Source organism: Geotrypetes seraphini, chromosome 3 (genome assembly GCF_902459505.1).
Source record: "Geotrypetes seraphini chromosome 3, aGeoSer1.1, whole genome shotgun sequence".
Taxonomy (NCBI): domain Eukaryota; kingdom Metazoa; phylum Chordata; class Amphibia; order Gymnophiona; family Dermophiidae; genus Geotrypetes; species Geotrypetes seraphini.
Genome location: NC_047086.1, coordinates 56,793,082 through 56,819,411, shown reverse-complemented (window position 1 = coordinate 56,819,411; position 26,330 = coordinate 56,793,082). Strand labels below are relative to the sequence as shown.

Here is a 26,330-nt window from a genome sequence, read left to right as displayed (position 1 = left end):
GATTCCCTCATAAAGTGTAAAGCTATATGTAAGCCTGCTTTTTCCAAGTCCTTCCCTTTTCCAAGTGACCTGAAGGTACCTTATATTTTGTACCCCCTAGTCACAGAATGGTTTTAAGAAAGGTTTGGACAATTTCCTGGAGGAAAAGTCCATAGTCTGTTATTGAGAAATATTGCTTTTCCTTGGGTTTTGGCCAGGTATTAGGGACCCAGATTGGCCAGCGTGAGTGCAGTCTACTGGGCTTGATGGACCATTGGTCAGACCCAGTAAGGTTATTCAAAACACATTCGAGAAATGGGCCGTGACATGGCAAATGAGGTTTAACATGGATAAGTGTAAGGTGATGCATGTCAGAAATAAAAATCTTATACACGAATACAGGATGTCCGGTGCAGTACTTGGAAAGACCCCCCAGGAAAGAGACTTGGGAGTATTGGTTGACAAGTCAATAAAGCTGTCTGTGCAATGGGTGGCGGCAGCGGCGAAAAGGGCTTACAGAATGCTAGGAATGATTAAGAAGGGGATCACAAACAGATCAGAGAAGGTTATCATGCCGCTGTACTGGGCCATGGTATGCCCCCACCTGGAATACTGCGTCCAGCACTGGTCGCGTACATGAAGAAGGACCCGGTACTAGTCGAGAGGGTCCTTAGAAGAGCAACTAAAATGGTTAAGGGACTGGAAGAGTTGCTATACAGTGAGAGATTAGAGAAACTGGGCCTCTTCTCCCTTGAAAAGAGGAGACTGAGAGGGGGCATGATCGAAACATTCAAGATAATGAAGGGAATAGACTTAGTAGATAAAGACAGGTTGTTCACCCTCTCCAAGGTAGGGAGAACGACAGGGCACTCTCTAAAGTTGAAAGGGGATAGATTCCGTACAAACATAAGGAAGTTCTTCTTCACCCAGAGAGTGGTGGAAAACTGGAACGCTCTTCTGGAGGCTGTTATAGGGGGAAAAAAACCCTCCAGGGATTCAAGATAAAGTTAGACAAGTTCCTGCTGAACCAGAACATATGCAGATAAAGCTAGTCTCAGTTAGGACACTGGTCTTTGATCTAAGGGCCATCGCGTGAGCGGACTGCTGGGCATGATGGACCACTGCTCTGACTCAGCTGATGCAATTCTTATGTTCTTACCCACAACCTTCCCTTTTTTATGTGGTGTGGAGCAGCATTTTAAAAAGGACACCCAAGGGCTCCTTTTATGAAGGTGCACTACGGGTTTTACCGCATGCACCGGATTAGCGCGTGCTATAGCACATGCTAGCCAAAAATCTACTGCCTGCTCAAAAGGAGGCGGTAGCGGCTAGCGCATGCGGCATTTTAGTGTGCGCTATTCCGCTCGTTAAGGCCCTTTGTAAAAGGAGCCCCAAGTCAGTACATCACAAATGAATGTTTATGTTTATTTAAGATTTGATATACCTCTCCTGCGTTTTACTGACATAAGCGGTTTACAAAATATCAAAGTAAAATTAAATTAGGTACTTGAGAAAAGCTACCCTATCTGTCCCGAAGGCTCACAATTTAGCTAAAGTACCTAATAAACCATCTCAGATGTACTTTAGAACAGGATACAGCTTGTTCTAAAATACATGTGAGATGTGCTGGAAATGTTCAGCCTGGATATACATTTGGTGTCAGGTCAAAAGCGCGCCGGGACAAAGGCGTGCGCAGACAATTGAGCGCAGAGCGGAGGTGCGCGCCGCAGAAAATTACTGTTTTTAGGGCTCCGACAGGGGGGTGTGGGGGGGGAACCCCCCCACTTTACTTAATAAAGATTGCGCCATGTTGGCGGGGGTTTGGGGGGTTGTAACCCCCCACATTTTACTGAAAACTTTACTTTTTCCCTGTTTTTAGGGAAAAAGTTAAGTTTACAGTAAAATGTGGAGGGTTACAACCCCCCAAACCCCCCACAAAGCCGGCGCGATCTCTATTAAGTAAACTGGGGGGGCTCCCCAACAAAACCCCCCGTCAGAGCCCCTAAAAACTGTAATTTTCTTCGGCACGCGCCTCCGTCTTGCGCTCAGTTGTCGGCGCGCGCCTTTGTCTTTCGCGGGGTTGTCTATGAACCTATACATTTTATAGATTGAAATGTCCAAATTATGAATGCAGGGGGGGGGGTAGGAACAAGAGTCATGGACATCCATGTGGCAGCTTATGAAGGGGTGCTGAACAGTTCTCAGCCCAACCAAGAAGGGAATGATGAGCTATGAAACTTATAAGTTAGTCCACGTATTCACCCCTAAGTTCAACACACTTGGCACACCGTGTTTGAAGTTTCTGTAACCCTTCCAAAAAATACTCTGGCCATTGAAATATTGCTCTGCTGCTGCAGTCACCTCTGAATCACTCAAAAATTACCCCCCTTTCAAACTCTGTAAGTTTTGGAAACAGAAAATAGTCAGATGGAGCAAGATCTGGTGAGTAAGGTGGATGGTCTATGCACTGAAACGCCAACTGCATCAAAACATCCATCATTTTGCCAGCCTTATGAGCAGGAGCATTGTCTTGCAAAAAGATAACTTCTTTCGGCACCCTCCCTCTCCTTTTTTCTTTCAATGCCTCCTTTAATCAGCACAGCAAGTTACAGTAGTATTCTGAGTTAATTGGCCACTTGGCAGTTAGTCAGTCATTACACCTTCCTGATCCCAAAACACTGTGGCCATGATCTTTTCTGATGACGTTTGGGTCTTGAATTTCCTTGCCCTTGGAGAACCTGTCACCATTGCATGGACTGTTGTTTTGTCTCGGGATCATAGTAGTGCAACCATGTTTCATCAACAGTAACTAGCCATTCCAAAAAGTTGGCATCAGCTTACTGAAAATGCTGCAAAATCATCTTGACATAATTTCTTGTCAACATTCAAATATTTGGGCACCCATTTTGTTGATAGCTTCTGCATACTCAGCTGCTTGTGGATTATACACCCATCACATTCCCTGGATATCAGTAGTGTCTCAGCAATTGTTTTAGCCAATATTTTCCAATTTGCCAAAATCAGGTCATGGACATGGTCAAACAATTTCAGGAGTTGACACTGATTAAGGCCTCCCAGACTTTGCTGAATCTTCAGTCTCAAAATGTCCACGCTGAAAGTTTGCACACCAGTTATTCACTGTGGAGCATTTGTCGCTCAATGTTTTTACATCCTACATTCATGGATTTCATTTGGAGTCATCTTCTGCAGGAATAAGAACTTCATGACAGCTTACCCCCTCTTTTCCAAAGGTGCGCTATGCTTTTTAGCGCATGCTAAATATCGTGCGCTAAACACATGCTAAATGCTAACACGTGCATGTTATCCTATGGACACATTAGCGGTTAGCGCACACATTGATTCAGTGCATGCTAAATCCGCGATAATACACTTAGCGCACTTTTGAAAAAGAGGGCCTTAGAGTTCCACACTTGAAAATTCCACACTTTTTGTTGACATGATTCAATCAATGATCTGAAACAATATCAAAACATAGCATTATAGTTCTGCAAATTGGCACTTTATAAAACAAAATAACACTCTTTTCAGCTAAAGTAGAGAATGACATGGTGACAAAATTCATCACCGTTCCCGTCCCCGCGGATAACCGCGAGAAACCATCTTCATGTCATTCTTTAAGGAAAGAGGGAAGAATCAGAGTATGAAAGGCCACAACCACTGACCTGCAAGCTTTGCTTTGAATAATGCTGGTGTAGAAGGATTGAAGCTGAGATAGACACTACAGAATGACAGTCTCTGGTATCCAGAGCAGATATTGTGATGTCATAATGCCTCATTCCACCAGTGCCTAAGAGCCAATCACATCAGTGATGTCACAATGGCTTCATTATCCTTGGCTCCCATAAGAATCAGAGTATGAATGGCCACAACCATTGATCCTCAAGCTTTGCTTTGAAGAATACTGGTGTAGAAGGACTGAGGTTGAAATAGACACTAGAAAATGGCATGGGTTTATTTCCTGCGGTTATCCGCGGGGAGGGAACGGTGATGAATTTTGTCACCGTGTCATTCTCTAAAGTGACAAAATAATGCTCAGAATTTAGGCAGTTGGTTGGGCTGAGAACTTTTCAGCACCTTCTCATAGGAATTTCCATCTTATAAAATGTCTATACAGATACCTATGCAGAGCTAGGGATTAGCCTTATGGTTAGAGCAGAGGGTTAAGAATTAAGGAAGCTCAGAACAGGTTACAAATCAGCTGCTCAAGAATTTTCCCTAGGTTCAAATCCCACTTCAGCTGTTTATTGATTTTTTAAAAAACTTGTTAGCCCACCAGGAACAGAAAAATACCTACTGTACCTGAATGCATACCATTTCAATAGCCGTCAGGCTTGCAAGTTCACATACTCAGGTACAGTAGGTACTGTGGTGTTCCTGAAGGGCTCACAATTTTTTTTTTATTTTTTATTTTTTTTAAGTATTTGTAAATTGGGATTTGAATCTGGGTCTCTTTATTCTAAGTCCTTTGCACTATCCATTAGTCTACCCCTCAGAATGTTACAAATATCCATAATACTTGAAGAATTCATAGAACCTGTTATCTCTTTCCAGTTTCATATTTGGGAGAGAGAAAGGAGGACGCCAACCACTAGGGGGCTTAAGAAGGAGACATGCCTTAATTCATCCAGTGGAAAACTGTTCAATCAGGGCACTTTTCTATAATCTGGATGGGCCAAGTACCAGGTCTAAATATCAATGCTCATCTTTTCGGACATTAACATTCCTTCACCTTCTGTGATGAGTTGGACCTCCATATTTTGGCCTTTATGTAATCTTGCCCCAAGCACACCCAGGTCACACTCTCTTACCATATGAATGTACTAAACTGTTAGACAGGGCTGTAGTGAGCTATGTGTGGACAGTATGGCTGTAGAGATTGCAAGGGAGGCAGGGGCTCCAAAATTCAATCCTATCCATTGCATCTCCTGCTTGGTTGTGACTCAGTGAGCAGGATGGGAGCTCAAGGAGTCGTGTTGCATGGGGCACATTCCGGCTCGTGACAGTCCTGGTTTTATGTATAATGGGAATCTGGGTATCCGTGCAATGCGGAATTACAATTGCCCATTTTCAGACATCTAAAACAAGAATAGAGCTTCTAAAAAAATACCTTAGTGTAATATCTCTTTCCTATCATGCCTTATGGACTTATATATATTTTAATTGAATTGTAACCTAGGAATCCTTATTTTGCTTCCCTTCCCAATTTCTATTTTAATTATACAGTATACTTATGTAAAATGCCTAGATATTCTTTTGATATGTGATTTATTAAATACTGTAAATGTGAAAGGGATAGTTTTATTTTACATAATTCCCTTACTAAAGAAACCAAGGGGCCCTTTTACAAAATGCATTAAAATATGAGTTTAATGCATTTTTACATGATAATTTTCCAAGTACTAAGCCCAGATTTAATGCATCAGTATTTTGGGCTTTTAATTAAAAAAAATAAATAAATAAAAAAAATTGCAATCCCCATACTAATTTTTCCATTAATGCATGGGATTTGCAAAATAATAATAATAATGTGGGATCAGTTACTTCTTCCTATTTAGGAGGCACTAACCCCCTCTTTTACTAAGGTGCACTAACTGATTAGCCTGTGCTAAACGCTAACGCGTCCATTGACTAACATGCATGTGTTAGCGTTTAGTGCGCACTAATGCTTACCATGCACTAAAAAGCATAGCACACCTTAGTAAAAGAGGGTCTAAGGGCCAGATTCTTTAAATGGCACCTAAAAAAATCAAATATAATATTTTATAGATTAACACTAAGCCTCTCTTTTACTAAGGTGTGCTATGCTTTTTAGCGTGCTGTATTAGCGCACGCTAAACGGTAATGCGTGCATGTTATCCTATGGATGCGTTAGTGGTTAGCGCACATGTTGATTCAGCGTGCACTAAATGCGCACTAAAACACTTAGCGCACCTTTGTAAAAGAGGGCCTAAGTTCCAGTACTTTGCATAACTTTTAAACACATTCATTTAGACCAACTAAAACCAGACCCAAATACCTGTGTCTAAGTTGTGCATGGACCAGGCATATTTTATAACAATGCACATAACCTTTAGGAATGCCATGATCTGCCCCTGCTCCCCTCCCCCTTTTCAAACTTATGTACTGCAACTAGTGCATACTTCCTATAGAATCACTTTCTTAGGCCCAGATTCACTAAAGATAGCGATTCAATTGCTGTTGGCCGATTCCTGGCTGATTTTAAAACAGCGATTGATTCACTATATTTTTTGCATTCAAATGATTTGCACGGAGGCCAAAGCAATGGCCAATATAGGCTACTCACTAAGGAAGTCCCTGATTGGCTCAGGCACCTCATGCTCCTCCCAAGGGAGGAGCTCGAGGCGCCTGAGACAATAGGGGCCTTTGGCCCTTCCCCATGCACCGGGGCAGAGCCTAAGGCCTAGACACGTCATTGGAGGGGGAGGAGGCATCTGGTGGCAGGAGGGAGTCGGCATCCCTCCTGCCGTTTGTTTTTGGGGGTTTTCAGGGGTGAGTCGGTCTGATGGCAGGAGGGAGTGGGAATCCCTCCTGCCATATTTTGAAGCAGCGATGGCGGCGGGCATCGGGGGCATTATTTAATGAATCGGGTCAGGGTCGGGGAACGATCGCAAAACTAGTAAAACCGGTATTGCGATCGTCAGTACAGGATCGGAAGGTTTAGTGAATCTAAGCCTTATTTGTGTGCATAACTTTTAATTAGTACAAATTAGTGTCAATTACAGTGTGCTAATTGTCAATTATTGGTGACAATTAGGCTAATTATTCAATTAACTGTGTTCACAAATTGTCTTTGCACATTGATTTACATGCAGAACTTAAGCTTCCATTTACAGAATTCGGTGGTAAGTGCTTTTATGTTAAGTCTGCATTATCCACTTAGGAGGGAATTCAATAAACAGTGCCAAAAATTAGACACTGCAAAAATTCATCACTAAGCACTATTTTATAAAGTTTAAAGGGTGTGTGCCTTATATAGAATAGTATTTAGCCATGGATCCCGTGCCTAAATTTTGAGCTCTGGACTTACACCCGCTGATACCAAGGATAAATGCTGGTACTCAAGATTGTCGTACTTAGGCCAAAATTTGCAATTCCACATACAAATGTTTGAAATGCCCCTGGTCACACCCCTTTCAAGATGTTAGAAAAATTGGACACCAATTCTTATAGACTAGGACATAGCCATAGAGAGAGTAGAGAGGAACAGATTCTTCAAACTTTCAAAAAATAAAAGAACAAGAGGGCATTCAGAAAAGTTGAAAGGGGACAGATTCAGAACGAATGCTAGGAAGTTCTTCTTTACCCAACAAGTGGTGGACACCTGGAATGCGCTTCCAGAGGACGTAATAGGGCAGAGTATGGTACTGGGGTTTAAGAAAGGATTGGACAATTTCCTGCTGAAAAAGGGGATAGAAGGGTATAGGTAGAGGATTACTGCACAGGTCCTGGACCTGTTGGGCCGCCACGTGAGCGGACTGCTGGGCACGATGGACCTCAGGTCTGACCCAGCGGAGGCATTGCTTATGTTCTTATGTTCACCCAATTTTTACTAGTTATAGGCTCATTAAATAAGTTGTGTGTGCATATTGAATATGTGCCCAAATTTTGGCATGCAGTTTTGGATATGATATATAGAACATGGGGGAAGTGTGCACTACTATGGAACAGGCTAGCTGGATAACGTTTCCATGCCTAGTCACCGCTCATGACACATTCACTCCCTAAAATATTTTAAAAACGGCTAGATTCACTAAGCAAACTGATTGTGTACCGATGCTTTGTGGCCTGATTTACTTACCTCTCTGCTGATCCGATTCCGATGCGCGCATGCAAATGAGGGGAACGGCATGCAAAAGTAGGCAGGGATGCGATTCATAACACAAATTTTTGAAATCAACCGGGCTGGCCGATCAACACAAAAAGTGACTGCTGGGGACCAGTCGCAAGCGTCCTTTCCGACTGTCCTCGGGCCTGAAATCCCAGCCCTGCAGCCCATCTCTGCCGCTCTGCTCTTTTCCCAGCTAAATTTCCCACACAAACACCCCTTCCAGCTGAGCCCTGCTCTCTGCTGCCCTTCCCCGCAGTGTGAGCCCGTGGTTTTAAAGCGGGACTGCACTGTGGGGTAGGGCAGCAGAGAGCAGGAGAGTGTGTTTATGCTTTCATACAGGGACACAGCCTTGTGGGGTTTTTCCTCCCTTTAGCCCTCCCTATATGACAAGACAGTTTCAGGCCCCATCTCTGCCGCTCTGCTCTCTGGCCCTTCCAGCTGAGCCCTGCTCTTGCTGCCCCGACTCTCCCGCTCTCTGCCGCCCTTCCCCGCAGTGCAGCTCCGCTTTAAAACCATGGGCTCGCACTGCGTGGAAGGGCGGCAGAGAGCGGGAGAGTCAAAAATTGCAGGGATGTAAAAAAAATAATAATAATAATACTGGCAGTTATTAATGCCGGGGATCGCCCTTCCAGAGCAGGAGTGTCAGGGCCAGTAAAACAAAACAAAGCAAAAAAACCAGCAAAAAATGAACACCAAATGCATGCGCAGACCATGTACAGGGAAAGCAGATGGTCTGTGCATGTGTCAGGATCGCACACTAGCGATCCATGCGGTCAGAGGGGGTATTCTTCTGACCGCCCTCATTTAAATATTATTGTTTGGTGAATTGGTCGGGCCTGAACGGATCGGCCACGGATTGGGCAAGGAAACAAGGTTTGTGAATCTAGCCCAAAAATGCTTTGCATGCAAACTGGCAAATTACTACAAAACACTTTAATGTGTTTTGCAGTAAGCTTTTTTTTCACATAGTAAATGCATGTAAGGCTTAACACCCTTTAGCAAAAGGGCTCTCTAATGAGATTTACAGTTTCATAGTGTCAGTAGCCAGAGGTATCTGTAAGGGCACTATCTTGAAAGCTGTGGTGTTAAATGGCTTTACAACACACCGCTTTGCACCTTTTTACATTATCGCACCGAGACTCAAACCTGAATGAATAATATTGCTGTAGTGTTTATAAAACATGTTGTCCATTTAGTTTTTCATTCATCTTTAATATTTAATCAGTTCAAATAAATGTATTTCATTTGGCCTTGACTATATGTCAAAAATAAGACAGAAGGCCTGAAAGGCAATAAAATAAACTGATGCATCCTAGATTGTAGTTTGATTTTTTTTTTTTTTTTAATGTGCCTTAATGCAGTGTTTTTCAACCTTTTTACACCTATGGACCAGCAGAAATAAAAGAATTATTCTATGGACCGGCATCGGTCCGTGGACCGGCGGTTGAAGACCACATGGGCCAGACCCCGCCCATCTCTACCCAATGTCCACCCCAGACCCCGCCCCCCATAATAGTACTAATTTCACCTTGCACGTCCCGTGCCTCATCTGGAAGCCTTCCCTCTGACGTTGCAACATCAGAGAAAAGGCTTCCGGTTCAGGCGCAGGATGCCCGTAGGAGCCACTGCCCGTGGCTTTGTGCACTGAATCAGTTAGGAAGAGGGAGCTGGCTCAAAGATAATGCCGCATCGATCGCACCGTGGACCGGCGGTTGAAGAACACTGTTTTGGTACTTATGCACGTGCTGGCCCTGTGGACTGGCAGGAAATTTTTGTGGACCGGCACTGGTCCATGGACTGGTGGTTGAAGAACACTGCCTTAATGCAATATTTTGGGGTTTGCTAGAATGATAATGAATCTGGCTTAATATTTTCTGTTTTTGTTTTAATTCATTTTTCATTCTTTTTTACAAACTCTTCCCTGTTTTTAAACATTCAACGAAATCAGATTGTATGCTGGTTCTGCTGATTGTCTGAAATATATTGTTGCAAGCCAAAATAGGAAAGTGAAACAGAAAATTGAACAGAGTGCCTAAACCAGTGGTCCCCAACCCTATCCTGGAGGACCAACAGGCCAATCAGGCTAGCCCTAATGAATATGCATGAGAGAGATTTCCATATAATCGAAGTGACAGGCATGCAAATCTGCTTCATGCATATTCATTAGGGCTAGCCTGAAAACCCGATTGGCCTGTTGGTCCTCCAGAACAGAGTTGGGGACCTCTGGCCTAAACCACTCAGGATTTGTTTGTTTTCTCCTTTTGTAGTTTGGAACATCTAATTTGAATTTTGTATGTTCAGTACAACTCTGGTATGCACAACCTGAACACAATGATAGTGTTAAAAAATGAATAATAAGCAATATATTATATCACAAGTGTAAGTGCAGCAGGGCATGCTATCTTATTTAGAAGGGATGTAGGAACAACACATATTCAAACTTTGTTGTGTAATTTTACCAGGATATGGAAAGTTAGACCTGGTCAGATCGCTCCTACACCTCTTCTTATCATAAAGTCCTTTTTTTCCCCGCCCCTGCATGAGAATGAATACTAGAGGACTGTACAATAAAAGTGTGGGGGTGGCTGCTGAAGGCAAGAGTTCCTGAAATCGATGCAGGCTTAACATATTAAAGAGAAATCCAATATTTAGACTCAAACCCAGACGTGTGTACAGGTCGCAGGACTAAACAGTTTGAAACCTAGACTTTTATTCCTCTTGCAGGAATGCTGCTAGCACAGTTCAGTTAAAAGGGTGCTGAATATTATTAGTTCATGGGGGGGGGGGGGATTCTCTTTCTGCACAAGGAAAACGTGGGGGGTTATACCATTTGTATTGTTCTGACGGGGTGGCGAAAAATAGTAAGTTGTGTTTCTCGGCGTGGGAAACAATTTAAAGTGAGAAGGGGGATCTGAGCAGGAAGGCTAGTATTTGTAGCAAAATGAATAGGAAAAGAGGCGAAGGAAACCTGTACCCCTAAGAGATAAGGGAATCGTGCTGGTAGGAAAGGCCGCCATGTGTGGAGAAACATCGTGGGTTTGGGTCTATCTCGCTGTCAGTGTCTGTCCGTCCGCCCGTCGCCGCGTTGAGGTGAGCTTTTTCTATCCCTCCCACCTCCCCCTCCTCCTCTCCTGCCGGAGCTCCTGCGCAGGCAGAGCCCAGCAATCCAACGCTGCCCCTTTCCATGGCGAAATTCCCCTTCAGGAAGCATCCGACTGCTTCTAATTAATCAAGCCGAGAGAGGTCCTAGCACCGTGGAAAAAAAAAAGGGGGGGGGGGGAAACAATAGTCGAGTCTATGCAGTGAAACACCCCGAGGGGACGGAGCAATATGCAGTAATATAAAGACACAGGGAATGAGTTGGATACTGTGCGGGAAAATAAAAGGTATAATTTTGCAGCTTCGATGCCTGGATGAAAACGTTGGCTGAGATGCTGCTGCTGCTGCTTCTGCTATTATTTCTGCTAGTAACTGTTTGTCGCTGCATCGCAGCTGCCCTGCCAGGATTCAGCACCCAAACGCTGGACAGCTCTCGCCCCGCTGCTGCTCCGCCGCCTCCTTTCTCTTGTGCCGCACATCTGGACAGTTGATGCATCTAAATTAAGCGCTATAGTAGTCAACAACAAGTAGAGCTCTTCTATACGGCAAACAGGCGAACCCGTCTGCTCTGTTCTGTTGACTGCACAGAATTGACCGTCAAGCGTAATTATTCCGATTTTTTTCCCCTTTCAGGAACGACTCTTTAGGAACCTGGTCCACCCAGGGATGTAAAACTGTGCTTACCGATGCATCCCATACGAAATGCTTATGTGATCGTCTCTCTACCTTCGCCATTTTGGCTCAGCAGCCTAGAGAAATAGTAAGTAACAAAGGGGGAAAAAAATGCAGTTTAAATGTACAGGCAGAGGAGCTTCTCTCCAATGCACCTTCAAGACCGATTTCAGTAGTGGATAGAGAGATACAGTATGTTAAATAATCACATGTAAACAAAATAATACTGGTCTCCCGTTATCTGGCTATGAAATGAAGTCTGAATTCACTGATATAAACTCTGAAATATCCTACTGAATTGGAATCTTCTACCAACTGTTAATATATATGTATATGGAAAGGGTATCTTAAAGGTTTAAATTTCAATACAGATTATTTCAGAACTTTAATTTTGATCCAGCTAATGGTTGTCCATAAGGTGTAAATCATTTTAAAGGAATGCACATGCACACGATTTTACTGTTACTAGTGGAATGAAAGCCTAGATTGTTAAACAGATTGCAGATCTGCATTGGCCATATTCAGAACAGCTTTTTTTTTTTCCCTATACTGTCCATTTACACCCAAGGAAAGGAATGTCCAGTTCGAAAGAACTATAGTGAAATATATCAACAAGCACTTTAACTTTGAATTTTTGTCAAAGTTAGGTTAAATCTGATATGGTAAGAGAGAGAGAGGTGATAATGAAACTGCTTTAAAAAGTGACAATACCTGTCTAAAAACATTGGCCCTCAAGTATGCCAGATATCAAGAGCCATGCTTAATGTGTTCTGCACCCCTCAATCCCCCTGTCAACATATTGTTTAACTAAGCAATGCCCCGAGTTCAAACTCAAGATCCAAATCCAAATATGTCACCTTTACCAATCTTGTTAATTTTTGAAGTTAGTATAGCAGAGATGTGATTACTTAAAGGCATTTAATGGGGCTTATTTTTCAAGGTCATTTTATTTAGTTCCAAACTGTTATTCATGTAAAATAACACTGATCCGCTAAGTCTAGATTTCTTAAGTTTGCTTATGGAGCATACTATATATGTTATGGCCTTGATATTCAAGAGTCAAAAATATGACACTTATTTACAACAGGTTTTAATAAATGTTAAAAGATAAAGCAGACAACTAAAAGATAAGGAGGAAATTTTAGAAAGGGTCTTCAGTGTAAAACGGAGTTTTATGTATAGACAGGGCCGTATCAAAATTAATGTGCTATAATCCTCTATAAAAACATTTATCAACAGAGGTTCTATGCATACTTTTAAGAATATTATAAAGTGAACATTTCCATGGGTAAAGTTGGGTGGTGTTTACAATTTGCATATATCCTTTTGGCAAAATATGAATAGTGTTGAATAGTTCTCAGCCCAACCAAGAAGAGAATGATGCGGACATGGTTCAATCAATGATCTGAAACAATATCAAAATATAGATTGGCCCTTAACAAAATAAACAATCCCCCCCCCCCCTTTACAAAACTACGGAAGCAGTTTTTAGTGCAGGCCAGCGCACTGAATGCTCTGCGCTGTTCCCGACATGCATAGGAACTTTATAAGTCTGAGGAGGAGCGCAGAGCATTCAGCGCACCAGCCTGCACTATAAACCGCTTTCACAGTTTTGTAAAAAGGGGGGGAGGTGACATAACACTCTTTTCATCTACAGTGGCAAAATAATACTCAGAATTTAAGAAGTTGGTTGGTTGGACTAATAACTTTTTAGCATCAACTCGTATATGTAAATGTAAGAGACATACAAGTATATTTGCCTAGGTTTAAAGCAAGCTTAAATATATGCATATAGCTGCCATCACTTTATAAGTGGAAATTTTAGATGGAAAAGTACACATGTCCTTATTCTTTGGAAAATTGTTGCCATTTACATGTATACCATCTGGACCAGCTGGTATGTGGATTCATTCAGGCCCAATGTAGTTCATTTAGGTACCTATAGATGAACATATGAACAATTGATTAAGCATATGTTAGTGTATTCTACTGTGCATATGAAAAGCAAATTAATAAAACAAACAAAAAAGCATAAGATCATAAAAAATTGAAATCTTTTGGCCACACACAACCCTAATACCAACTGTGCCCACTTATGTGGCCAGTTCTAAAATTATCCATTTAAATGACTAGCAAATTTAGCCCAGGACTTTGCAACCTAATGGACTATTGTAACAAAGTGCCTTGGTGTTAATATTGATATTAATAATAGTTGTAAAAAGTAAACAAATGAAGTAGAAAATGCAATTTACAGAAAACAGCCACATAAAGACTCTGATCCTCTTTGTACTCTAAATTTGGTCACAAAGGGGTCCTTTTACTAAGGCATGCTACCGTTTTAGTTCATGCTAAATATTACTGTGCGTTCACCTTGTTGTGAACCGCCTAGAACTTTTTTGGTATGGCGGAATATAAGAATAAAATTATTATTATTATTATGATCATGCATCATGACTATTGACCAGGCTATTTGTTCTCCACTGGATAGATGAAATTTAAACTATGTATGAAATTTTTTCTTTGGTTAAAGCACTGCTTTATAAAAGTATTTTATCTTGATATTAAATTATTCTACATCATGCACTAATATCCTACTTTATGAGTCACTAATACATTTTGATTTCAGTAATCTACTAAGCACAAATTAAGGTCCCGTTTTACAAAGCCGCATCTGGAGTACCAGTATGGCAAATAGACTGAAGTTCATTCAATTCCTATGGACTTCGGTGCATTTGCCATGGGAAAATCACTACCACGGCTTTGTAAAAGAAGCCCTAAGCTAGTAGGGTGATATGTGATCTTTAACATAATGACATGTGATATGACCAGTTTTTTGAGGCCCATGTTTTGCATTGCTGATAATGAAGAAGAAAGACAATTAGGCCCAATCTGGTTTCTCAATGTTGTGTGCAGCCATGGAGAGGACTTGACTGCTTTTCCTTAGCCAAGGATTTTGCTTTCTGGGCTGAATGGGCCATTGATGCTGTAGGAGTAGCATTCATATCAGTGGTTCCCAACCCTGCCCTGGGGGACCCACAGCCAGTTGGGTTTTCAAGATATCCCTAATGAATATGCATGAGAGGAATTTGCATACCTGCCATTTCCATTATATGCAAATCTCTCTCATGCATATTCATTAAGGATATTTAAAAAACCCGACTGGCTGGGGGTCCCCCAGAGGGTTGGGAACCACTGATTCATATCCTCCAGGATGAGAAAAGCCCCAGCCATCACTCAACAGTGCTATCTAGCAGCAAAATCCAATGTTTATGGGATCCTTTTATTAAGCTGTGCTAGGCCCTTTTGCCTGCGTAACACAGCATAAATTTGTGTAACATGAGACACACTAAAGCATCATGTTTTAGTTTTTGCATTGCCGCATGCTAACCACATGGACAATATGAAATGATGGAAAACAGGTAATGAAGATTTGTGGCAAAGGAGGGCCATTAACTGAGCTGGAAGCTCTGAAGGAACCTGTTGGGTTAAAATGAAACGCAGTGGGGTCCTCTTACTGAACTGCAGTCAGCGCTAGCACACACTTACCGCATGTTAAAAAGGCATACCGTGGGCCATGTGCTAGCATCCCACAGTAAATTACCTATCTCGTGCGCAGACACCGGGCACTGAAAAAATAGGAGACGTAACAATGTTAATAATCAGTTAACACCTGAAGTATTGCTCGGTGTTAACTGATTAGAGTGGGGGTAGTGCAGGGACCCTTCCAGCCTACAAAATAGGTGGAAGTAGGGGCTCATGCAGTAAGTTTTTATAATGGCTGCATGCTAATGGATAAATTAGTGCATGGCCATTCATTTGAAAAAAGAGAAATGTGTCATTTTCCAGCCGCAGCATAAGTAGCATTGGCATGTGAGAAAGACCTGCGTAAGGGGCATGCTAAGGCCCAATGAAATTTAAAAACCTTCAAAAATTGATAATGTAGACAGTAATGATAAACATCTTTCTCATAGCTTCTATTATGGGGTCAAGTCTGCAAACTGATCAGTAGTACATAATCCTTTTGTAATGTTTCTTCACATTTTCTCTAATTTATAGATCATGGAAGCATCAAACTCTCCTTCTGTAACTCTAATAATTGGCTGTGGTCTTTCTTGTTTGGCCTTAATCACCCTTGCAGTAGTCTATGCAGCACTATGGAGGTATGTAATTAATCTATGAATGTAAATAAACATGCACCATTATTTTGAAGAGGTTGGAAGAAATTTAAATATGTTTCACATGTCTCAATTTAATGTACGAACTGCTAGTAGTATTAAAATAAAAAAAAAAAGTGTGCACCTATGAAACCATCCAGTGTGATTAAAGTAATTAACTTGAGGGTCTTTTTGGTAAGCTGTCATAGAAAATGGCCTTAACATACCCTTGCATGAGTTTTCTCCCAGACACTAGCTAAGGGCTCCTTTTATGAAGGCAAGGTAGTGGTTTAACCAGACTCGCTAGCCGCTACCGCCTCCTCTTGAGCAGGCGGTAGTTTTTTGGCTAGCGCGGGGGTAGCGCGTGATTAAAAGTCGCGCGCGCTAAAGCCGCTAACGCGGCTTCGTAAAAGGAGCCCTAAGGCCTTCTTTTTTCACTAAGGTCATTTTTACCACAACAGTAAAATAATTTTCTATTTTGTTTTTTCAATTAATGACTATCTGCTGATGTGGCCATTGAAAACTTATAAATTTTTCATGTGCACTGATTGGATGGTGGGTCTTGCTATAGGGACTTTGAGTCCTCCTTGGCGTGATTACACAGTTCTGAGTGTATGTTAACTCTCGCATAATGTGATTTCCAAGGTTAAAGCCATCTTTAGAGTTTGTTTAGAGATCTTTATTATTTTTGTTTGAAACACTTTGATCTCTATTTTCATTACATTGCATTTTTAGTAATCTCCCTTACGTTTATTTGACTGTGAACAATTACCACATAAGCACTTATCACTACCTATTTTGTAGGCGGTAGTGGCTTATGCCCTAATCCTACATTGTTCAACATGCAGCAGTGTAAATGCCCTAACTGATTAGTACAAACACACTCCCTCAACCAGAAAGTAAAAAATCTATTTTTAGCATGCAGGCAGTGCATGCTAGTTTGAAACTTTCAAAAAGATGCCTGAGCATATTCCACAGTAAGCCCTTTTAAGTTGCAGTAAGCACATGCTAGAGGGATCTCAAAGTCCCTCCTTGAGGGCCGCAATCCAGTCGGGTTTTCAGGATTTCCCCAATGAATATGCATTGAAAGCAGTGCATGCACACAGATCTCATGCATATTCATTGGGGAAATCCTGACAACCCGACTGGATTGCGGCCCTCAAGGAGGGACTTTGAGACCCCTGTGCTAGTGCTTACCACTGCTTAGGAAAAGGACCCTTTGTATATCTTTCTTGGACTACTAGTTAAAAGTAAGCACAAAGGCCCCGATTCTATAAAAGGCGCCTACCGGTAGGTGCCTCCCAAGCTAGGCACCTAACTTAATTTTTTGTTAGTTGGTGCTGATGATTGAAAGAAGCATTAATAATCATTTTTTAAAAAATAATGAATTAGGTAGTTAGACCAGGGATGGGCAACTCCGGTCCGTGAGGGCCAGAACCAGTCGGGTTTTCAGGATTTCCCCAATGAGATATATTTGCATGCACTGCTTTCAATGCATATTCATTGGGGAAATCCTGAAAACCCGACTGGATTCCAGCCTTCGCGGACCGGAGTTGCCCATTCCTGGTCTAAACCCAAACTCCATGCCTAACCATGCCTACTTTTCATGTAGGTACCAGTAGGCACCTCAGTGTAGATGCCTTCTGTGGGGCGGTAGTCACCTACTGAGTTAGGCGTCTACTACCTAATTCATTATTTTTTTTAAAAATGATTATTAATGCTTCTTTCAATCATTAGCACCAATTAACAAAAAATTAAGTTAGGTGCCTAGCCTGGTTTAGACTGATTTAGGCTCCGGTAGGCCTCTATGTTAGGCGTCAATATATTAGGCCAAGAAAACCCTGATTTAATATATGGCACCTAACATTATGATACCTACCGGTTCCTAAGTCAATTTAGGTGCTGCTAGGCATGATTCTACAAATGGCACCTTTGATTGACTTGTGGTAGGTGCTGCTATGCTAGGCACCTACTGAGTTAGGCGCCATTTATAGAATCTGGGCCAAAATGTTGTTTTAAGGTAAATATTAAATTACCTTGTATTTCCTGTTCAGTAGAAATATATCAAAGTAAATATTTAATAGTTAACAAATGCATATAATTACAAGGGGCCGATGAAAAGGTCTCAGCCCAACCAATAAAACGGAGACAGTTTCCATCGAGGACTATACACTTAAGGCTCCTTTTACTGAGCTGCGATAGCGTTTTTAGCACACGCTGAATTTTAGCGCACGCTAAACCCACGTTACGCGGCTAGAATTAATTCCAGCTCAATGCTGGCGTTAGCATACAGCGCACATGGCAATTTAGTGTGCGCTAAGCGCGCGCTAGAATCAATATATATATATATATAGAAAAATACAGAAAGAAAAAGTGTAAAATCGCTGGCAAAATATATAGCCCTCAATGGAGACTGCCCCAACTTTATTGGCTGAGAATTTTACAGCGGCCCCTTGTATATGGATAAATTTATGTATATTTTCAGCTAAACTATCCATGTAAGTGTGACTATTGAAACTACTTGCATATCTTAATGGGGATAATTTTATAAAACTAGGGAGAGGATGGCCAGTAGGAAAATGGAGGTATTGATACCATATATAAGGCTCTGGTGAGACCTCATTTAGAATATTGTGTGCAGTTCTGGAGATTGTACTTTTAAAAAGATATAAACAGGATGGAGTCGGTCCAGAGAAAGGCTACTAAAATGGTCAGCAGTCTTCGCCATAAGGCATATGGGGACAGACTTAAAGATCTCAATATGTAAACTTTGGAGGAAAGGTGGGGATATGATAGAGACATTTAAATACCTACATGGCATAAATGCACATGACGTGAGTTACTTTCATTTGAAAGGAAGCTCCAGAATGAAAGGGCATAGGATGAAGTTAAAAGGTGATAGGCTCAGGAGTAATCTAAGAAAATACGTTTTTTTACAGAAAGGGTGGTAGATGCATGGAATAGACTCCCAGTAGAGGTGATGGAGACAAAAACTGTGCTGTGCTGTGCTGTGAATGGGCAGACCGGATTAGCCATTATCTGCCATCCTATTCCTCAGTTTCTATGTACATAAGAACATAAGAATAGCCTCATAGGGTCAGACCAATGGTCCATCAAGCCCAGTAGCCTGTTCCCACAGTGGCCAATCCAGGTCACCAGTACCTGGCCAAAACCCAAGGTGTAGCAATATTCCATACTACCGACACAGGGAAAGTAGTTGCTTCCCCCATGTCTTTCTCAATAACAGACTATGGACTATTCCTCCAGGAACTTGTCCAAACCTTTCTTAAAACCAGCTACGCCATCCGCTCTTACCACCTCCTCTGGCAACATGTTCCAGAGCTTAACTATTCTCTGAGTGAAAAAAAATTTCCTGCAATTGGTTTTAAAAGTATTTCCCTGTAACTTCATCGAGTGTCCCCTAGTCTTTGTAATTTTTGATAGAGTGAAAAATCGATCCACTTGTACTTGTTCTACTCCACTCAGGATTTTGTAGACTTCAATCATATCTATCATCAGCTATCTCTTTTCCAAGCAGAAGAGCCCTAACCATTTTAGTCTAAATATTTTAACCAAATTGCACATCTGAATATATATGTAAAAAGTGTGAGTCAAATTCTATAAATGGTGTCCTGATTGTAGACAGTGGTAGGCATCCTAACACTGACTATCCAGCATGTTTTCTAAAAAAAAGTCCGAGGCAGGCTGCTTACACTATAGGCGTCTGTTGTGGGTACAGCGAGGCGCCTAGGTACACTTAAGCTCATCTAAGGCTGGGTGTGGTCATGTTTTCGCCCTGAAGTAGCCTTGGGCGAGCTTAAGTGGCCCTAGGTATCCCCCAAGGCCATGACAGACACCTGAAATGTAGGCCAATAAAAAGCTGGTCAACATTTCAAACAGCCAGCAGGCAGGCACACCTCTTCCAAATTGGCAGGACTTCCCCTTCCTGGTGTATTCTGGGATGTGCTGGGAAGGAGGTCTAAGACTCCAATTGGCCCAGGTGCCTAAGGACCCCTTATGCATCTGAGCCAATCAAAGCTTTAGGCCCCTCCCCAGTGCATCCAAGAATATACCAGGAAGGTGAAGTCGCACCAATTTGGAAGAGGTGTGCCTGAAGGCAAGAGTGAGTGGGCATCCCTCTTGCCAGCCATCTCCTAAAGGTACGGGGGTTTTGGGAGGTGTCAGGGGGGATGTTGGGATTAGAGGAAGTGTTGGGGGTGTCAGGGTATGCTAGTGAGTGTAGGGGAATATCTGAGGAGTGTCGGGGAGTGTTGAGTGGGTGTTGGTGAATGTCAGGTGGGTGTCGGATAGTGTCAGGTGGTTGTCGGGGAGTGTTGGGTGGGTGTTGGGGAATGTTAGGTGAGTGTCAGGGAATCGACAGGGCTGGCGGCAGGATGGAGTGGGCATCCCTCCTGCCAGGGGACTTTAAGAGGGGGATTGGGGGGGGGTGGCAGGAGGGATTGGGCATCTATCCTGCCGGCCGAGTTTATGGATTCCCTGTCACAGCTGCTCATCTGGTCATGGAAGGGGGATTCCATTGCTGCAATCAGCTGATGGGAAGGGATCAGATGCGATTCTCTAACCGGTGCCTGTGATACAGTGCCAGTTAGATAATTGGGATGGTTAGGTAGGGTGGGCGTCTGTCCCTTAAGTCAGTCGTGATTCTATATAGTTTGCTGGTATACGATTCTCAGCCGCTTCTTAGGCGGCTGCAGAAACTGGTGTCCTATGCAGAATTTCCCCCTGTGTGTACAGAAAGCGTGCATCCATGCTTTTGTACTGTGGGCTATATTCTATGTATGATGCTAAAATATTTGCGCCTAAGTTGTGCGTGGACTGGCCATATAACAGTGCACTTTTAGGAAAACTTACAATTCACCAGTGCTCCTCCACTAGCCATGCCCCCTTTTGAGATCCACACGCTAGAATTTGTATGCACCACTTTATAGAATACGTTTGGAAAGTTCTATGCATAAATTCTAATTAGTGCCAATTACTGTAAATTATTACTTGTTAATTGTCAATTATCAGTGCTAATTTGCTTGTTAAACAATTAAGTTGTGCATGCAAATTAGCAATGCAAATAGATTTCCACATGCAACCTTGCTTGCAACATATACATAAGAATAGCCTTATTGGGTCAGACCAACAATCCATTAAGCCCAGTAGCCTGTTCTCAAAGTGGCCAATCCTGGTCAGTAGTACCTAGCCAAAACCCAAAGAGTAGCAACATTCCATGTTACCGATCCAGGGCAAGCAGTGGATTGTCCCATATCTTTCTCAATAACAGACTTTGGACTTTTCCTTCAGGAAATTGTCCAAATCCTTCTTAAAACCAGCTGCTCTATCCTGTCTTACCACAACCTCTGGCAATGTGTTCCACAACTTAACTATTCTCTGAGTGAAAAAATATTTTCTCCTATTGGTTTTAAAAGTATTTCCCTGTAACTTCATTGAGTGCCCCCTAGTCTTTGTCATTTTTGACGGAGCGAAAAATCAATCCACTTGTACCGTTATACTCCATTCAGGATTTTGTAGGCTTCAATCATATCTCCCCTCAGCCGTCTCTTTTCCAAGCTGAAGAGCTCTAACCTTTTTAGTCTTTCCTCATACAAGAGGAGTTCCATCCCCTTTACATTCTTGGTCGCTCTTTTTTGAATCTTTTCTAGTGTCACTATATATTTTTTGAGTTAAGGAGACCAGAATTGAACGCAATACTCCAGGTAAGGTTGCACCATGGCGTGATACAGGGGCATTATAACACTTATCCCCTGTTTTAGTGCATGCTAAATATTCATGCGCTAACCGCTAACGCATCCATATGAAAGGTCACTTGGACACACAAAGTCAGAGGCGTGAAGAAAGTACAAGAGGTTTATTCACAGCATGCCGCGCCTACTAGAGTGTCAGAAACAGGAAATACACAGACTTTTATGCCCTTTTCGCAAACTAATATATGCAAAAACTACAATTTTCATTTGTTACTTCTATAACTTTCTACAATTATTATTGGTCTTAAGCCAGCACTTATGATAGGTTCAGGGCTACAACTTATAGTCCTATAGGAAACTAGCTCATTTCTCTGCTTATCTAAATCTTACAGGTCTAAATGTTACATGTACAGAAGGGCAGGGCACATCATGGCTCAAACTCTTATCCATTCAGCTTACAATGTGGTAAGGCAGGGACATACATTTCAGGCAGATGAAGTCAATAGATTATACACTGTTTTCAGCTATGTAGGCCAGAGCAATATTTTAAACAACAGTTAACTATTTCATGACCCTACACATAGACTAACATGCATGTGTTAGTGTTTAGCGCGTGCTAAAATGCTTAGCGTACCTTTGTAAAAGGAGCCCTTAGTCTTGTTAACAATCCCTTTTTAAACAATTCCTAGCATTCTGTTTGCTATTTTGGCCGCCGCCACACATTGGGCAGAAGGTTTCATTGTATTGTCTACAATGACGCCAGATCCTTGGGCGCTAACCCCCAAGGTGGACCCTAGCATCCGGTAACTGTGATTTGGGTTATTCTTTCCAATGTGCATCACTTTGCATTTGAACACATTAAATTTCATCTGCCACTTGGATGCCCAGTCTTCCAATTTCCTAAGGTCTGCCTGCAATTTTTTCACAATCTGCATGTGTTTTGACATCTTTGAACAATTTAGTGTCATTTGCAAATTTAATCACCTCACTCGTCGTTCCAAGTTCCATATTATTTATAAGTTAAATAGCACCTGTCCCAGTACAGATCCCTGCGGAACTCCACTGTTTACTCTCTTCCATTGAGAAAAATGGAGGAGTGTGTGGCGCAGTGGTTGAAGCTACAGCCTCAGCACCCTGGGGTTGTGGGTTCAAATCCCGCGCTGCTCCTTGTGACCCTAGGCAAGTCACTTAATCCTCCATAGCCCCAGGTACGTTAGATAGATTGTGAGCCAACCGGGACAGATATGGAAAATGCTTGAGTACCTGATTGTAAACCGCTTAGATAACCTTGATAGGCGGTATATAAAATCCTAATAAACTTTAAAAAAAACAACTTAGATTTAACACTATCCTCTGTTTTCTATCTGATAACCAATTCCTAATCCATAACTGAACTTTGCCACCTATCCCATGACTTTAATTTTCTCAGGAGCCTCTTATGAGGAACTTTATCAAAAGCTTTCTAAAAATCTAGATACATTACATTAACCATCTCACCTTTATGCACATTATTCACACCTTCAAAGAAGCCAAGCAAATCGGTGAGGCAAGATCTCCCTCAGCTGAACCCTTGCTGACTGTCTCTGATGCTAACTAAATCATGTTTGTCTACATGTTCCACAATTTTATTTTATAATTGTTTCTACTATTTTGCCCACCACTGAAGTCAGATTTCACGGTCTGAAATTTTCCGGATTTCCCCTGGAACCCTTTCTAAAAATTGGCGTAACATTGGCCACCTTCCAATCTTCAGGTGCTACAGATAATTTTAGCAACAGGTTACAGATCATTAACAGCAGGTCAGCAATTTCATATTTGAGTTCTTTTAGTACCCTGAGATGTATACCATTTGGTCCAGGTGATTTATCACATTTTAACTTGTTGATTTGGCTTAGTACATCTTCCAGATTCACTGAGATTTCTATCAGTTCCTCTATCATCACCCTTGAAAATCATTTCCGATTCAGGTAGATCTCTTACATCTTCTTCAGTAAAGACCAAAGCAAAGAATTCATTCAGTCTTTCTGCTATGGCCTTATCCTCCCTGAATACCCCTTTTGCTCCTTGATCATCCAGTGGTCCCACAGATTCACTCACGTTTTCTTGGGGCATGGTGGGGCCAAGCAGAACTGGAGATACAATGTGCAAGTCAACTACTAATCTATAAGTGTACATATATACAGTGCATACAAATTAATAACTTTTTTTCCAAAGCAGATGGAACTTTGTATATCTGCATTTATATTCTGTTGGCCTAGTCCTAGTTCATAAAGACACATATGTGCCTATTTATGCTATTTATTTATTTATTTAAACAATTTTTATCCTGCATGATCTAAAATCTTTGTCAGTGTAGAAATAAAACATGCATGATAATATATTAACCCCCTCTACTACGAAACCACGCTAGCGTTTTTTAACACAGAGAGCCACGCTGAATGGCCCGCGCTGCTCCCGACGCTCATAGGAACTCAATGAGCATTGGGAGCATTGCGGGCCATTCTGCACGGCTCTTTGCGCCAAAAACCGCTAGCGCAGTTTCGTAGAAGAGGGGGTAAGATATAACAAAAAAGTAAATCATAAAAGACATTATTTGCTCTATTACATCTATCATGCTCCATAATTAACAATCCTCTACATAAAAAAGAGCATCTTCAGTAGGGCTAAGTGCTAAATGCCTGCTGGAAAAAAAGGTTTTCAATTCTTTTTTAAACATCACCACATATTCTTCTGCCCACAGTGTTAAAGGTAGACCAGCCATAAAAATTGCACATAACTGACTAGCCACCAATATTCAGCAGGAGATACCAAGCTATCTCCCACTGACTATCTGGTTCAGCAGATTGACCAGTAACTAACTATGTCATGTGACATAGCTGATCACCCACAATATTCAGTGGCTTGTCAGCTAAGGCACATGGCTGGATAGAACAGCCTAAAAAGTAGGTCTATCTTGGCAGCTAGACCTTATCTGCCCAGCTGATGAATATCAGCTTGGCCGGCTAAGTCCATGGCCCCAGCATTAAATATTCACGATCACCACTGGCCATGGGAGGTAACTGAACTACCTCCCAAACTCTCAGTATCAGTCTCCAAGAGTTCCAAAGCTTTGGAGGGAGTGGAAAACATGAAAATGGTCTAATATCTGGAAACTAAAATTCAATGCAAAGAAGTGCAGAGTTATGCATTTGGGGATTAGAAATTGGAAGGTGCAAGGATGATGGGGACAAGGACCCTGGGGTGATAGTGTCTGAAGATCTAAAGGCAAAGAAACAAAGTGACAAGGCGTAGCTGTGGCCAGAAGGATGCTTGGCTGTATAGAGAGAGGCATAACCAGTAGAAGAAAGATGTTGATGCCCCTGTATAGGTGAGGCCCTACTTGGAGTATTGAGTTCAGTTTTGGATACCATGTCTGGCAAAGAATATAAGAAGACTTGAAGTGGTCCAGAGGAAGGTGACGAAGATGTTAGGAGGTTTGCACCAAAAGAAGAGTGAGGAGAGACAGGGGAGATATGATTCAGACATTAAAATACTTGACATTGAACAAAATCTTTTCCAAAGAAAGGAAAATGGTAAAACCAAAGGGCATAATTTGAGGTTGAGGGGTGGTAGACTCGAGAGTAATGTTAGGAAATTCTTCTTTATGGAGCAGGTGGTTGATGCCTGTAATATGCTTCTGAGGGAGGTAATAGAGAGGAAAACAGTGGCAAAGTTCAAACAAGCATGGGATGAACACACGGAGGGGCATAATTTTTTTTAAAAAGTCTAAGTCCCCTTTTGGCCTAAGGCCCTAAACTTTGAAAGTAGAAGCAGGGAAAATGTCCATTCTCAAAAAAAAAAAAAGGTCCAAAATGAGGGTTTTTTTTGAGCCATACCACCACTAAGTCTACACTTGCAATACATTAGCAAACAAAAAACCCCTAAGTCCCAAACGCCCAGAACCAGACCTTTTCGGCGAAGGAGGAGCCAGTACTTCGCCTAAAAGCTAGATTCTGTAACTGGTGTCTGTCAAAAAGAACACCGGTTACAGAATCCACACACCCCCTCCCCCAGCAACGATCTCGGCAGGAGAGATGACTCATCTCCCTGCCACAATAACGATCCTGGGAAGTGCAGCACTTCTGATCGCTATCGCGGCAGGAGAGATAGCCAATCTCTCCTGCCGCGATCCACCCCCCCACCCCCGATCGGATTGGGCAGGAGGGATACCAGGACCTCCTGCCCTGATGCAGCTCCCCCCAGTCGGATTGGGCAGGAGGGATCCCATGCCTTCCTGCCCCGATGCAGCCCCCTTCCCCCCCGATTGGATCAGGCAGGAGGGAGCCTAACCCCTCCTGCCCAAAGACACCCTCACTAAGATTCGGGCAGGAGGGATCCCAAGCCCTCCTTCACGCGACCTCCCCCCCTCTACCCCGAACCCCCGATCAGCCCTTCAAATCCCCCGCTGACCCCATGACCCCACCCCGCCACCCCCTGGAAAAAATAGGACGGACGGACAGGTCCCAAGCCCATCTGTCCAGCAGGCCTGGCATCGCCCAAATGGTGGGCCTTAGGGCCTGATTGGGCCAGGCACCTAAGGCCTCGCCCAATCTCTCCTGCCGTGATTGTTGCGGTGGTGGGTAGTCAAGTTGCCTGAGCCACTGAGCTGATCGCGGCAGCCGCACAAACGTGCAAATGCTGCAGCAAGACAGAGGAGGGAGCCGGCAAGATGGTAAACACCTGTGGGAAGCAGAGGAAAACACTGCATCACCCTCGACCAGGGCTGCACAAAATACTTCACGGAGCCACATGCGGCTCTCGGGCCGCAGGTTGGACACCCCTGGTCTAGGCAGTCTCGTTAAACTT

The 26,330-nt window shown here is 42.5% G+C and overlaps 1 protein-coding gene across 5 annotated transcripts in view; it reads left to right on the top strand.

Annotated features, from left to right (window-relative positions):
* The window catches only part of ADGRB3 (adhesion G protein-coupled receptor B3), a 1,500,610-nt gene that overhangs the window by 1,143,711 nt on the left and 330,569 nt on the right, over positions 1–26,330 (top strand). For all 5 annotated transcript variants that reach the window (XM_033937354.1, XM_033937350.1, XM_033937352.1 and 2 more), the window contains 2 exons: positions 11,582–11,708; positions 15,677–15,780. In XM_033937354.1, the coding sequence (XP_033793245.1) occupies positions 11,582–11,708; positions 15,677–15,780 (231 nt within the window). The remainder of the gene's footprint in view (positions 1–11,581; positions 11,709–15,676; positions 15,781–26,330) is intronic.